This window comes from Onychomys torridus, chromosome 8 (assembly GCF_903995425.1).
Source record: "Onychomys torridus chromosome 8, mOncTor1.1, whole genome shotgun sequence".
Classification (NCBI taxonomy): domain Eukaryota; kingdom Metazoa; phylum Chordata; class Mammalia; order Rodentia; family Cricetidae; genus Onychomys; species Onychomys torridus.
In genome coordinates, this window is record NC_050450.1 from 107,641,527 (window position 1) to 107,657,819 (window position 16,293).

The window sequence follows — 16,293 nt, forward strand, 5'->3', positions numbered from 1 at the left end:
TCTTCAGAAAACCCTGGCTTGATTCCCAGCACTAACATGGTAGCTAACAATGGCTTGTAACTCCATGTTCAGGGGATCTGACACTTATCACTTCCTGTTCCTCTCTGTATAGACCTCCAGACCTCTGTGGTTAACTAGTGGCTAGCTCTGCCCGCTGACTACAAACAAGCTTTATTTGTTCCTGCCTGCCCACCTGCCCATGCCTCTCCCCTTCCTCCCTCCCTTAATAGTTTAAGGTACTTTGATTCTCACATTGCATCACATGCAGTCTTTTTGATATGTTCATCATTCTTTGAGTGCCTTCTTTACAGTTCCTTAAGATGCTGCAAGTTCCTCCAAGATTCCCCTCTGTAATGAACTCTGATGTGAGACATTTCCACACAGATCTTAGGTCCACCCAAGAATTGTACTTAAAAACCAAATGTGGGTTCTTGGCATGTTCATCACGATTGGGTGTCAGTACTCTAGGTATTTGTGGTGGGCTGTTAGGTGATGTTTGAAGAGATAGCTAAGGAGTGGTTGCTGTGTCAGGAGGAGGCAATTCTGCTTGTAGATACATCAAAAAGGCCAAGGAAGAGTACCTGTTAAAACCCAGCGTAGTGAAGCATGAGAAAAGGGGGCAATATGGGAAATCCTGTCTGCTGAGGGCAAGAGCTGTTGACTAGGCAAACCCAAGGAACCCTGCTTTCTCAGAGACATGGGACTAGGGAAAGGAGGAGGGGAGGAACAGAGGAGGAAGAGAGCACTAGGAAAAGAGGCAAACAGAGGCTGCAGCACATGTCTGGGCTTGTTTCTGGGTAAGTCAGAAGCCAGGCCAAGTCCCCTGAGGCAGGGGAGGCAGAACATCACCATGCACCCTCCCCCATAACTGCTTCTGACATTATGGCACTGCTGCGGAGAAAAACACCACCAGAGTGTTCAACGAGTGTTAAAATGACCAGGTGGTAGTTCATGCTGGTGTTTCTGAGCATGTAATGCAATGGGCATGCCTGGGAGAGGCTACCCAGACCCCTTGCCATTGGTCAGTGGTTCTTCCTCTGTACGCCATTGTCCACAACCATACCTGGTAGGAGTTTTGCGAAGTGTGGCATGGTGGGATCTACCTATTCCAACAGCTGTATCTCAGGACTTGTAGGCCAGTGGCACCTGTGGGTTCAGCACTCCCTAGGGGACTTGATGGCGCTCCTCTGTTGCCTTTCAAAGCCATTGTTCCCTGTGTGACCAGGTTTGCCTGTCCAGGGCGCAACAGTGGGGCTGTGATGCCACTGTGCTGCCCTGACTGTCCTACTTAAGATATAAACTTCACAAAGCTAGACCTCCCCCTTCCCCACCACCCCACTGTGGTCCTGCCTGGCCCTCCCTGCATGGTGCCTGGCCCTCCCTGCATGGCAGCCTGTTGGTCACCTTTGCCTTCTTCTCTGCTCATGTTGTGGCAGTGCCAGGCACAGGAGGGAGGTATTTGGTGTTGCCATCTGCTCTACAGTTGAAATCAGAGCTTAATGTCACTCTCCAGAAGTCTTAGCAGTGGTGCAGGGCATGAATTCCCTGGTGCTGACCTTTTTCATGGTTGACCTGGCCTTTGTGGGGAGGTATTCTCTGCACTGTTGCAGGCTGGCCTTTTCCCAGCCTTGGCTGCTGTTATGGTCGATGCAGTCTACAGTGACAGTCTGATAAAGCAAGGGGACTTTTCCCCCTCAGTGTTTTCACTGTATAGCTCTAGCTGTCCTGGAACTAGCTCTGTAGACCAGGCTGGCCTTGAACTCACAGAGATCACTGGGATTAAAGGCATGTGCCAATATGCCTTTCTGAGAAATGGATTTTAATGAATACATATGTATTATTATTATGTATATTACCTTTGATTAGTGCTTCCCTGCTCTTTCAGTCTAGGCATGTGTGGGGCCAGCCCTCTTCTCGCATTCCCTGTATTCCCCAGTCTCTGCTGTACCAGGGCTTCTGAAGGCTGGGCCGCTGCCTGCTGTGGGAGTGCTCTAGAATAGAGGCATGTTCCCAGTGAGCATATTGCTGCATTGGTTTTTGTTCCTGCTGCCACTGGGTGTTGGTCCCCTGGGTGCTGAGGCTGGGCTTGAAGCTGCACCTGGATGGTGTGCAGAGCCTTAATTCTGGCCTGGTGCTTGACAGGCCCTGGCAGTCCTTCCAAGAAGTGTACTGGAAGCCCCATTCACTAGTTAGTGATTTAATACAGTGGGTTCTGCTTCCCCAGGGGGATCACAGCCTTCTGAATTTGTTGTCTCACTAAAGCATATAGCTAATGATTTGATGAAATTGTCTCCTTTTCAGCCAGGGAAGTTTTTCTTGGAGGTATTTGGCAACATCTGGAGACCCTTCAGATGGTGAGGGCTAAGTGGTTCTGGCTTGAGATGCATTGCAGTTTTGAGCAATGGATGGAGGTGGAGAAATGTCACTGGGGGAAGTGACCACTGAGAAATCTGCTTTTAAAAAGGCTTCTTGTGGCTATTCTCTATAGAGGCATGTTGATGTACTTAAGCCATCCACCCTGTGAGGCACCTGTATGGATGGATGCAGTGAAAGTCCCTCATAACTAATGGTATAGCACCAAGACCGATGTGGAAGTTCTAGGGCTCTTTGTCATGCTGGGTGGGTACCAGCCAATAGAAAAGGCTCTTAGGACCTGCTTGGGTGATACCCTGTTCCTTGCTGTTATATCAGGTAAGATGAAGTTTTTCTAATGTATCTGGCCTTCATTATTTTAATAAATCAATGCTAATTAACTCGGTGTTTTAGAAATTTAAATGTAACTTTGCATTTGGGCAAATGTAAAAAGCAGACTTACTTTATTTCATGCTGGTTTGCTGTTTGTGGGACCTGTGCGCTTCGCTACTTGTGTGGGGCTCTGCACATTTCAGGGTTACTTTTGGCCCCCGCTCTGCACATTTCAGGGTTACTTTTGGCCCCCAGCCTGGGAGAGCTGGGGAGACCTTTCCTGCCTCACAGATGAAGCCTTGCTCATGCACTGCAGCCAGCCGGGGAGGGACACTGAGGCCTGTCGCTGAGATCTCAGAACAAGCCCACTTCCTTCCTCCCAGCAGGAGTGGGGTCCTGTGGGCATCCTGTCTTGTAAAGAGTCTTACCGAACATATACATAAAGGAGGGGCTGTGATGTACCTTCCCTGAACACAGAGCCTGTCACAGTGTTGCATGGTCAGCTCATTCGTCAGCCTGTTGTGAAGCGTTATTTATCTATTTCTTTTCAGTCTGTTGAAGAAATTGTGTAGGTGGGTGGTTAGATAGATTGACTGCTACATAGCTTGCTCCCTAAATCACCACCATCGGTGTTTCTTCTTTTCCTTTGCTGTGCATTTCATTGATGTTGTATGGCCTTTGCTGGTCTGCAGCAGAAGCTCACACATACCTTCCCATAGTAAATTTCTTGCCAGTTCAGTTGTGACTCCTTCCTTCTGAAGCTGCCAGTCATAAATGTGTTTATATCTCTTATTTCTTTTAGACCTCTAGATTTTGTGACTTGTTTAAGATAGTTTTTCTTGCACCTAAGTAAATAAAAATACTCTGCTTTTACACTTTTTAAATTCACTCTGCTTTTTTGGGTCCAGAGTCTGAGGCAATATCAAATGGTTAGTTAGATTCCAGCATTGCCCATGGAGTCATTCATTCTTTCTTTACTGATTTAAAATGCCATTTCATTACAGTTATATATGGGGGTCTATTTCTGGGCCTTCTCTCTGTTGATTTGTTTGTCTCGCCCTCACTAATACCAGCCTGTAATTACATAAATTTATAGCCTATCTAATATCTGGTAGTGCGAATCTCTATTCATTATTCTTTATTAAACTCTCCCCCCCCCCCCATTTTGTGCGTTTCTCTTCTGCATTTACTTTGGAATCAGCTTGTCAAATTCCATTAGAGGAAAAAACCCTCGGGTATCTTGATGGTGCTGGCATTGCTGTATGGAGCCATTGACAGGGAACTGGTGTCTTTAGAATCCTTCTGAGAGTGTTTATTTAGAGAGAACATTTCCAGGTGTTCTCTCTGAGTCCTGCGATTGTAAACAATCTGCCAAATGAGGACAGCGTGACATTAGGAAGAGCCAGAGCCTGGATGGAGTGCTCCTTGCCAGAGCTGGGGATGGCCACACACACCCCCATTGGCAGCACTTTGCATTGTCCTTGGAAGAAGACTGTGCCTGGCTCTTTGCTGTGTGGGGGCAACCTCCTGCTAGCCACCTGGACACTCCCTCTCTGCAGGCCTTATTTGGCTGTCTTGTCTTTTGTTTAGCTGTGGACAATCCCAGAGTCAGTGTTTGTAGCTCAGCTGCTAGGAGCCAATTTGTCTGGCTTATCACTTACCCTGTGGATGTCCAAACAAGGGTGAGTAAGTACAGGGTAGCTTTTTGTTGTTATGTTGGTTTGGTTTTGTATTGGAAGAATTGCTTTAAAACAGTGGTTTCAAAGAGGATTTAAGCATTTCACTGGACTAGAATTTCCCGTTATCTACTAGCAATCATAGAACAGCGTGTCCAGAAAGTGTGTCACTTGGTCACTTAGTGATAATATGTCACTGTTCTGTGACCAACACAAACACTGTAGGAGCCAGACTCACTCACAAAGTACTCTGGACCTTAAGGGGCAGTGAGGAAGCATGTGAATCTGAACTCCTCCGCACCCATCTGGGCTGCACAAGCAGAGCAGCCACAGAAAAGGGGCCTCAGAGGGTTGTTCGTGCATATGCCATGGCTGGGGGATAGGAGGAAGGGCTTCCAGAGTGGATGTGAGTCCACATTCACAGTCTCGGGGCAGGGAGCTGCTGAATCCAGAGCATAAAGGCTGCTGACATGACTTGAACAGCTCCTGCCCTGTGGTAGTGCTGGAGTCGAGGTCAGACTCGGTGTGTGGTTCTCTATGGTGGTGAGGAATGGCTGCCCACACCAGACACTGTGCTCTGCTTTCTCCAGGGTTCAGGTGCTAGTTGGCAGCCAGGGCTCGTGACACGTCATTGTGTAATTGTTGTAACTGTGCTTGTTTTCAGAACTACACTCAGTACATCCCTCTGTCCATATACGACCTGCAGACCTGGATGGGCAGCCCATCCATCTTTGTCTACGACTGCTCCAATGCTGGCCTCATCGTGAAGTCCTTCAAGCAGTTTGCGCTGCAGAGGGAGCAAGAGCTGGAGGTGAGGTACTCAAAGGCTAGCATAGGGAGTGCATGCATGTGCACCTGTGTGCTTGGGCCTGTGTGGATAAGGTTCTGCAGTGAGATTGGGAAGCTGCGTCTTTGTGTGATGAAGGGTTCAGTGTGTTGAGGCTGAGGTGGGACATTTGATGAGAGCTAGGGAGGTGCTTCTTACAACCGATGTACCTACCGTTTTTGTTTTGTTTTTCCTTTTTTTTAATTTTCAATTTTTTAAAATTTATTATGTATACAATACAATGTTCTACCTGAATGTATGTCTACAGGCCAGAAGAGGGCATCAGATCTCATTACAGATGGTTGTGAGCCACCATGTGGTTGCTGGGAATTGAACTCAGGACCTTTAGAGGAGCAGTCGGTGCTCTTAACCTCTGAGCCATCTCTGCAGCCCAGTACCTACCGTTTTTAATCTAGACATCAAGGGGTAATATTGATAGGTAGGTGGTCTTGCTCGCTAAGCTAGTGTTAATTGGTTTTAAGGAAAATGGGCTCATTTCTTCCATTCTAATATTTGTTCCCACAAGTGTGCTTTGCCATTGTTCCTTTTTTGTTCTTTCTTTTAAGTTTTGTATATTTTAACCCAAACAGCCAACCTAAATGGTAAGACCAGAACAGCTGCCAGGTAGGTCCATTGTCAGGAATTGGAGTCTGGGCGCTGCTTGGATAATGAAGTGATGTTCTGCCTGGTTGTTTTAATTAATATTTGATGGTTAAATTAAACAGTGAGTTCTAAAGAGAAATTGAAGAGGCAGTTTCAATTAAGAGGCTCCATCCAGTGGGCTGCACAGAAGCACTGTTGAGAACAGTCTGTGGCCTCTAGGGGCTCATGAATTCTGATTGGTTGCAGCTCAGGAAATTCTCAATCCAAGAACAAAAAAATCGCCTCAGTATGTTTCCTCTCACGCCTTTTTGGATCTATTCAATTTTAATGTGTTTGTTATGTTTTTCACATTTCACCAAAGGAGAGTACTGAAGGAATCAGCAACGCAATTTGAAATTCTGTTTAGTAAACTTAAAGTTAACATATCTACTGTTTAATATTTTATGTGTATAAATTTAGCTCTTGTGTGGAGACTGCAGGGGAGTGACTGAAAAACATGACACCCTTCCCCTTAAAAGTGGAGCCGAGGGCCACAGTGCTGCCCACAGGCCTCTCTGTTTTAGATTCTCAAGAAGAGGAGGGAACAGCCAGGGTTTGTGTCACCAGCCTGCTGCTCCACTCACGGCCATCTCATCTGGGTTTGCCTAGGGTAGGCCAGCGAGCTCATCAGCAGTAAACACCACAGTGCCACGAGACACTCTGTGTCTCCAGGTATCAAGTAAGAATATTGTAAAGAGTTGTTGTTGTTGTTGTTGTTGTTTTCATTTATAATGACAACAAAGGTACCAAAGAATTTTGAGCTATGGAGTGGTAAGGGAAGCCAACAGCCCATCAGGCTAGTTAATTAACCCACACTGGGCAGGAACCTGTCCCCTTCCAGCAGAGGTCCAGTTACTGTGAAATCATATCATTAAAGGCTGCTTCCCAGTGCTATGTGCTGCTGCTCTGTCGGGACCATGTGTGTTCTATGTTGTCAAGGATTAATCAGCCACAAACACTATCCACTTCATTAAGTGCAAAACAGTGATTTATACACATCAATTTTAGAAGTTTGGACTCATTCATGGTGAAGGAGATCAAACGGAATAAAGCGTTAGCTGATGTGGTACATGGAAGGGGGTGCCGTGTTACGCCATGTGTTTTATAATTAGCTCAGCTTTTATCTTCATGCTCCTTAGAATTGTGATGTAGCCTGAGCTTGCATTTCTCGTTCACACTTACTGTTACGGCCATTGTTCAGCTTCTCGCATAAACAGCGGAAATTGGAATCACAGAATTTTATAAAACTGGCTCCCAGCTAGTGCCTTGGTGTTCATTAGTCATTTCACTTCTCTTACGTAGAAAAACAATCCTATGTAAGTTGTCAGCCTTATCCTTTCAGTATATTCTTTCCTGACCTGGGTGTGGGGCATATGCTTGTAATCCCAGCACCGCACTTAGGAGGTGCAGGCCCAGAGGATCAGGAGTCTGAGGCCAGACTAGGCTATGTAGGACCTGTTTTCAATAACTAACACTCTTCCCAGAGCCGGCCATTTTTCTTGTAAATTTGCAATGTCTTTTGATATTTTTTGTTGTACAATATGTGATCTGATAGAAATTCAGTAATTGGTTTGTGCCGGTGTTTGGAATGAAGTGTTTTGCCACTGCTCTGGTTTGCACTTGGGTGGGAGTGACAACACCCTGTGCCTCCTGCCTGTCCTGTAGCCGCCCAGATTCAACTGGGGAATCTATCTGCAGCATGTGGGGAGAGCAGAAAAGAGTAAAAATGATTAAATGTAACACCAGAAAGTAGCTGGTTGGACCAAAAGCCCCCAAATAATAAATGTAAACACACACATGAGTGACATAAATTTTAAGGGTTGATTATCTGCTTTCTTTTTCTGGTGGTGTTGTGCTTGCTCTGGGACCCTGGGGTTTGGATGCTGTATGCTTCTCTCTCTCAGCGGAATACTGTAGGTAAAGAAGAAGGCAACTTCATAACAGCAAGCTTGAATTACCACAGCAGATTGATGCTTCATCAGAGCCAGGAAATGTATATCTGCCACTCAAGAGTATTTTTTATTATATCATGTGGTTTTGTAATTTGAAAATTAAAGAAAGCCTTCAAGTCTCTCTGCTTTCACTGTTCTTTTAAAAATAAGTGCTTTAACTAAAATAGTACATCACCTTTAAAAGTTAAAAGATTACATTTATAATGAATAAAGAGGCCCTTTGGCTCCACCTTCCCAGGCAGGAACACCTTCGCCTCTTTCCTTCCTCCAGCCTGGAGGGGGTGTGGTGCCCGATTTCTTGCTTGAAAACACCTGTTTTAGGTTATTTGTGCATGAGCTTCTTGCTCTTACACAAACCAGAAGCAGAGCTGCCATTGGGGGCTTCTCTTTGAGGATTAGAGAGAGGTCTGCAAGCCCAATAGTGCAAGCCTGTGATTCCAGCAACCCGGAGGCCGAAACAGGGCATTTCAAGTTCAAGGCTACATGATGGGTTCAAAGCCAGCCTGGGTGAATTAGGAAGACCCCTATTACAAAAGAAAAGGTAAATGGGCCAGCAAGATTTGCTTACCATTGAGCCTGACAACATGTGTTTTGATCTCCAAATCCTGCATGGTTGTAAGAAGTGAATCAGGAACCAGATGGAGGTCTGATAGTGGAGAGTCTGGTAGTTGTAATTAACATTTATTTTTATCTGATTGTGCACTCAAAAGAGAAAACTCTCATCTGATGGGTCCTTGTTGCCAGCTTCCTCTATCTCTGTCTCTGCTGCTCAGTTGTAGTGACATTGACTTCTCCATGGTTTGATCACACTCCCACGCCACTCCTCCCTAACTCCTCTCAGATCAGCCACTTCCCTGTCTCCTACCATATATACTCCTGGGTGTGGGGCCATACTCTTAAAGAAAATTGACTCTCCCACTCCCAGAAGCCATTAACTGTCAATGGCTCCTCATTTAGGGGTAAGAGCTTGTCACCCTCTCCTGCTCCATGCTAGACGGTTGACTGACTTGATTTTGTGCAGGTGTTGTGCAGGCAATACAGCCCTAGTGAGTTCATGAGTGCAGTGACAGTCCTGTCATGTCCAGAAGACACTGTTTTCTCAACTCCTCCTGACCTCTAACAATCTCCCCACCTCCTCTTCCTCTGTGGTTCCCGAGTCTTGAGCCTGAGTGGAGCTAGTGATGTAGATGTCCCATCTATGGCCAAGCACTCTCTCCATTGATACTTAATTTTGTTTGTTTTCATTTTTTGATTTTTTGAGATAGAGTGTCTCCCTGTAGTCTTGGCTGTGTAGCCCAGGCTGGCCTCAAACTCCCAGAGATCCGCCTGCTTCTGCCTCCTGAATGCCGGGATTGAAGGCGTGCACCACAACCGCCTAGCTGACTTTAACGTTTTGCACTTGATTACTTGTGCATTTCTGTTACTGTCCACAGCACAAAGAAACTTCTCTGATGAGGTCTGAGAGCTGCACTTATCTGTGGGTGCAGAGATAAAAATTTAGAACCAGTTTGATGCTGTGTCCATTAGCGGGCTAATAGTAGTAGCCTTGCATTAATGATGTCATTAGCAGATCTATTTGAGCCTCAGCAGCTCTGGTCAATACCTTCCATGTTTAAGGCTCTGAGCTCCTGGCATTTTCCTTTCTTTGCGCCTTGTCTCCCCAACTGTGATTTCTGTCACCGGTGATTTTTCTTATAATTATCTTTTCTTCCCAGCTATAGTCAAATCTCTGTGCTTGGTGTGTGGACGTTCTGAATGATGACAACATTGCTGAATATGGGGCTGGGTTTGGGATCTGCTCTTCCTGGAGAGAGCCTCGTTTCCCTTGTATTAGAGGCCTGTACTTCCCTGGGCTCTGGATTCCATCCCCGGCACTAGCGTCCCTCCCCTGCTCCTGTTGATGGCTGCCTGCAGCTCCAGGCACCTGTGTTCTGGACTCAGCTCCTCTGTCTTGTTACTCGGCTTTGTTCTGCCCATGCAACCTATGCACCAATCCTGGAGGGTGGATGACAGCAGTCTTCCTGGGCCCAAAACATTTACATTTGGAAAGCTGTAAGCAGTGAGAGCTCACGATTGGATCCTAGACAGATTACAGTTTATCTTTTTCACTAATAAGCTCTCTAAGGTGAATGATTTACTCCCTGAGTAGTACCTGCGGGAGCCAGCTGCTGCTTTCTCTCTGGCACCCTCTGTTGACGTTTTATCCTCCTAACTGAGGCCTGCCTGCCCCAGCTCCAGGCTGTTCTTCTGTGTCTTAAGGAGGAGGGAGGGGGAGGGGTGGTGCTGCCTGCGCCTGCCTCTGTCATTAGAAAGTGAATGTAGGTTTTCTCAGGAATCATGCCAGCGACTGGACAGATAGGGTGGGCTACAAAGAGAATGGAGTTGGGAATGGCTATGGGAGGACCTAACAGGAATGGCAGCCACATTGCATGCACCATTCATTGTGGAAGTAAAACCAGTTTGCTTATGAATTAGGATAAGATGTAAGAAACAAAAAGAATTAAAGGTGAGGGCTGGGGGCATATCTCAGTGATAGAATGCTTTCCAATACAGTACTCTGGTACAGTGGGAGGTGGGGAGGGGGTGAGCAGTGTAAAGGTGAACTTGTTGGGTAAATTAGAAGAATAGTGTTGGAGTTTGCGTAGAGATGTGATTGTGTGAGCTAGATAGAGTTCTGCATTGGTTTATGGAGACCAAAGTCTCTTAGGAGACTTGCCTGGCTCTGGAAAGTATAGTAAAGTCCCTGAATCACCATGACCACAGCCACCGAGTGTAAGAAGCTGGAGAAGCCAGGCCATGACCCCATGAAGTTCTCTGTGTTGTTAGCCCAGAAATAGGAGAGGGGTTGGAAGTGGGAAGAAAACCAATATTCGAAAGTTAGGTGGTAAAAAAAACATTTCCTTTGAGAGCTTAGCAGGGAGAGTGGGAAATTCAGAGCGATGCCTGTGAATGTTCAGGGAGCAGAGGAAAAAAGAGAAGCTTTGAGAGTTGTAGGCTGTGGAGAGTGGGCTCTTTTCTTTTGTTGTTCTTTCTTTATTTTGGGGTTTTTTTGTTCTTTTGTTTTGTTTTAGATCTTTTTAAAATCTTGTTTATGTGTTTGTCCTGATGGAATTACCCAGCAGCAAGAAGAGGGACATGGAGGAATTGTTTGTGAGGGTGGTCCTCAAGACTAGAATATGGGCAGTGGTCACTGGAGAGGGAAAGGCATCAGGTGACAGAGAAGCTGCCCCTTGTGGAAGGTAGAAACAGCCCAGACCACCATAGAAGAAATGGGTGTACACACATGCACATTTATGCACACATACGTAGTACAGCCAAAATGCACTGGTACATGCCACATGTGCAGACACTTTTTGTTGTGCTGCAGCGCTGCTACACAAGTCCATACTTGTCATAGCAGGCAGAGAGAGTAAGTGCTTCTTAGGGCTGGTCTTGTCAGTGTCCTTTGAGGACTGAAGAGAGCACACACCTTTATGCTCCTCAGCTTCACTGTGCCCTTCGCTCTCCCACTTGCTAATAGAAACAGAACCTCCCTGAGCTCCTGTCATTCTCTGAAGAAAGACAAGACTCTGATGATTCAGTTCATTACTGTTAACTCAGAAGGCTGCAGGTGACAAATCTTTACAAGATATTCAATTCATAAGCTCAAGACATAGGCTCTGCTGGTGCACACAGTATAGGACCCCTCGCCAAAAAGAGATGGCCTCTGCCACCAAGATGGCTTTCAGCTGACAGGGATGGAAGAGCCTCATGGGTTACTCCAGGATGCAAGGTTGTTACCTAACATACTGTGCTCAGAGGTGACTGTGGGCTCATTCACATTATCAGCAGATGGACGAAGAAGCTGTGAGTTCTAAGAAAGACCATGGCAGAAAAATGATGGCTGCCCTAAAGGAAGAGTATAGAAGCTTCCTGTGTGAGGAGAAGCCAGGATTCCTAGACAGCACAAAACTGAGAACTCAAGCACATCCTCAGCACTGGTGATCACAGACCCATCAGTGTAGTCTGGGCCCAGAACCTAGAACAAGTTACCAGGGACACTTCAGACCATCGTGCCATTGAGTCCAGAAGGCCTGCCTGCCTTCTGGAGCATGCTTTGTGCTGTGGCTTCCAGGAGCCCCAGTTCTGTGGAGAAGACATTTGTGATTGTGGATGTTATGCCACGCCTCACACACAAGAAACCACTCTTCTACTGAGTGCCTCTGTATAGTGTGACAAGGCTGGACAGTAGCACCTGGACACCTCCTTCCTCAAGGGATCATGACTCTGGGTCTGTCCTCCAGCAGCTGGTCAGCTCAGGATGGAGGGGGTCTTAAGCTGCTCCTAAATATCTTAAGCACATGGCTGTAGAACCTTCCACATTTCCTTCTCTGTAGTTGTTGATTCAATCCAAGCATGATTGGGAGTGGAATTTGCGTATCATTTCTAATTAACATGTTCACTGAGATGTAGAATGGTTTGAGAGCATTTAGAAGCGGAAACTGCCAGCAGCTAAGTGGCTTTAGGCTCTAGAGCTCTTTTTTTTTTTTTTAAGCTGAGGATTGAACCCAGGGCCTTGCGCTTGCTAGGTGAGCACTCTACCACTGAGCTAAATCCCCAATCCGGCTCTAGAGCTCTTTGAAGGACATCACTGTGTTGACTTCAAGCAGAAGTTGCTGTCTACTCCCTTGGCCAAAATTCCACAGTTCCTAGCCATTCGAACCACTTGGTTAAGCTGTTATTAACTAACGATTGGGTGCATACGATGACGTGACTTGTGTATGAAAAGTCTCCTTCTGATATCTTTAATATAGTGTGTCACATGTTAGACCTGAATACTAATAAGGTCGGGGAAGTAGCATAAGCTCCACTTAGCTCAGCTCTCTCTGATGCTACAGAGTGGAGAATGGACTGTCCTACATAATGACGTGTTGAATAGAGAATTAAAGTTGTTATAAGGTAGAACTAGTCAGAAAGAGAGCTCTTGAGACTCTTGAACTCATTAGTGTCTCATCGGACTATAAAGTTGTCGCTCACATGTGTGGGAAAAGGCAAAAACAAAAAACAAACAAACAAAACCTATTTCAGTGGCTAGTTTAAAACAAATGGGGGCTGGCTGGAGGGATGGCGCAGGGGTTAAGAGCACCGGCTGCTCTTCCAGAGGTCCTGAGTTCAAGTCCCAGCACCCACATGGTGGCTCACAGCCATCTGTAATGAGATCTGGTGTCCTTTTCTGGCTTGCAGGAATACACGCAGGCAGAACATGTATGTGTAATAAGTAAATCTTAAAAAAGAATTAAACCTTATTTTAAAAAACAAAAAAACAAGAAATGCAGGTGCTGCCCTGAAGTGTGGTATGTGACCTGGGAGGTTCCTGGCCTTGCCTGGGAGCTGGAGCAGGTGCCCCCTTTGGAGCTGGTTGCAGTGAATTACATCTAAAGATTGTTCTGGAGCATGGAGAAATTCCCTGGGAAGAGGTGCCACTCCCCTAGTCCTTCAGGAGCTCTGGTGCTGTGTAAACCTTTGACACTGTGCCTGACTGCCTAGTACCAAGCCTTCTATGCATGCTGCCTTCTGAAGGATTATTTTGATTAAAGGGCCAGCATCTTAGATAACAAAACTAAAATAATGTATGGGAAGAAACTTATATGTGGAAATGGAGGGTTTTTTATTCCTATATTTGCAAATCTGGAAAGACTGTTCATTGGTTGAATCCTTTGCCTTAAATTTTGAATGTTTCTCAGAAAACTGTCACTGAGTCTAATTATCCTTGAAGCAGAACTATCATGTGTATTCAGTGTGGCTCATGGGTGGTGGGTTGACAAAATGCATCTGAGGCTCGATCACTCTCTGCTCCTCCATGTGGTACACCTGTGCCCAAGCCCAGGCCTTCCCTTGCTCATAGACCAGTTTCCTGCAAAGGTTTGTTTTGTTTTGTTTTGTTTTGTTTTACTTTGAATAAAAAGGGAAAATAGAGAATTGACTTTCGACTGCAGGTCATTGGCCATTCTTTCCTATTTAGGGTGGTTTTCATTTTCATCATTGTTGGCAGCCTTTATGTATCCCTGACTGTTGGGATACATAAAGTCGTCGTCCCCCCCCCACACACTCACACAAAGTCTTTTCTACCAGGCTGGGCATTGAAGAGCACTTACTTGCAGCTTTACCTGCTCTCCAAGTGCCTGTCCTGAGGCTGTGATCTGATGCCTCTGCAGGCTCCAGGGCTCTCACCTGGCCCTACATAAGCAGATCTGTCCAGACCTATCATTCTGTAGAGCAGGGTGGATGTGACAGACCTGGAAACCAATTTCCTGTGCAGAGAGCTGTGGCTTTGCTGTCTGTTTTAGCTTATACAGCCAGAGCCCAGAACATTATTTTACACATGAGCTTGCCTTCCTTCTCTGTGCCTTAAGAAAACCTTGGTAATATTGTTCAAGCCACTGAATTCTGAACTGTATGTACATTTGAGTTCCCACATGGCTGGGGTGCAGCTTAGCCTTAGAGTGTTTGCCTATGTAATACCCTCGATTTGGTCCCCAATAAGGCAAAATATAAAGTATTTAAGGTGGCTTACCTTGTATTTCACAGAATTTAACACTTATTTCCCCAGAAACTGATGTTTTTATTAAATGGCTTATATTGTTTTGCAGTTGTGAATACAAGTGTCTGAATTTTGGCTTTGGGCTTAAGATTTCTGTGGTGCAGAGGGTTATTGGTAAAATATGCTTTTGATACCCACCATTGGAGGAATTGAAGATGCTGCAGCCGACATTTGGACAATGAGATGTTAACATTTTGTATGTCCAGGGGCTAGCACAGCTTGGCACAATGGGCCAAGAAAAGTCCTAAAACAAGATCAGAGCAGGAAGATCGCCACATCAGTATGTAGTTCAGGCTGGCTTTAAACTCGACGTGGTCCTCCTGCCTCACTCAGCCTCTTGAGTGCTAAGATTTCAGTCAAATTGTTTTTTGAAGCCTGTTTCCTAATTGCTGGAGTTCTTTTAAAATGGAGATAAAACTTAGCGTATAAGAATAATGGAAGGAGTAGATGAATAGTGTGTGCAGGAGAGCATTGAGAAATACAAGATTCATGCAACTAAAAGGGATTGTCAGCAAGGAGTAAAGGTGGCTATGGGGCTTAGAATGACACTGCTCTGGCATGCCACCCTCCTCACTGCCCATCAGGATTGCTTGTGTGGCTCCCATTGGATAATAAATAAACCTGCGTTAGCCCATGGCAGGGCAGGATAAAGTTAGGCGGTCCATTCAAACTGAAGTTGAGACAAAGAAGGGTAGAGTCAAGAGGGATGCCAGCCCGCCACCCAAGGAGCAAAAAGATGCCAGCAGACCGGTAACGCCATAGCCACGTGGCAACATATAGATTAATAGAAATGAGTTAATTTAAGATGAAAGAGCTAGCTAACAAGAAGCTGAAGCCATATGCTTCAGTTTGTAATTAATATAAGCCTCTGAGTAATTATTTATAAGCGGCTGCAGGACCATGGGTGGGAGAGATTTGTCTGGACCTTGGGGCCAGTCAGGACTGGAGAAATATCCAGCTACACAATGGTGTCTTGTCTCATGAGATTAATAATATGAAGGATTAAGCAACAACCTAGAAACTCAGGAGACTGAGTGATCCTTGCTCTCAAATGGCCTTATAAGTAAATAAACCTGAGCCAGGGAGACGGTTCTTTTGGGCATTAAAGTTCATCAACTTTGAGATGCAACTGTTTTGCTAGATCCTAAACCAAGATGGACTGGGTTAAATTGGGGCTCCGTAATAGAAAGCTTTTCATTATGGCCCAATCATGGGCACTCAGAGCTGCTGAGAGCTGCTGGGCCTCTGTAGTCTGAGTTCTCTGTTATCTCAGGTACCTGTGTGTCATGCAGGCCCACTGATGAGAATTCATGTGACAGTATCCTGCCTTCCCTTCTGCCCTGTGGTCTGCTGACGAGCAGCATTGGTGCCCACACTCTGGTGCTCCAGGGATTTCTCTTCCTCAGTGCCACATGACTGTGAGCAGCTATCATCAACCGCATCACACTGTTTGCTTAAGGCCAGCCCATGCTCACAGCTGCTCTGCTTCCCCTCTCTAGGCACTGTGTAAAGCAAAATCATTCTGAACTTGTGTTCCTACAACAGTCAGGAGCAGGCAAAGCATTGTGCACATGAAGTCCCCCATGTCACATCTACAAGCCTTACTGACCAAATATGGGATTTATGAATCTCATTATTTCTGAAGATTACAGCAGAGCCTGTGACAGATCAAATGCTGTCACATGAATGTACCCTATGGAGCAGAGGCAAGAGGAGCCACAGTGCATAGGAAGTATAGTTGTTTCTCGTGTGTCATGCATGTTTCAATGGCTGCTGCCGCTTTGGTGACACAGCTACACACAGAGCTCTCTGTGGCAATGTGAGTAGGTCACATATCAGCCAGTCCTGTCACTTGCCAGTGTTTGAGTGCACTAAATTATTTATTAAAAGATTTTCACTTTGGCAACATGGAGCGTCATCCCTGTGTGTAAC

At 45.8% G+C, this 16,293-nt stretch overlaps 1 protein-coding gene across 1 annotated transcript in view; it reads left to right on the forward strand.

The window, feature by feature from the left end:
• Rptor (regulatory associated protein of MTOR complex 1) overlaps positions 1 to 16,293 on the forward strand; it is a 349,556-nt gene that overhangs the window by 167,499 nt on the left and 165,764 nt on the right. Inside the window, exon 5 of the mRNA XM_036195340.1 lies at positions 5,026 to 5,172. Within this exon, the coding sequence (XP_036051233.1) occupies positions 5,026 to 5,172 (147 nt within the window). The remainder of the gene's footprint in view (positions 1 to 5,025; positions 5,173 to 16,293) is intronic.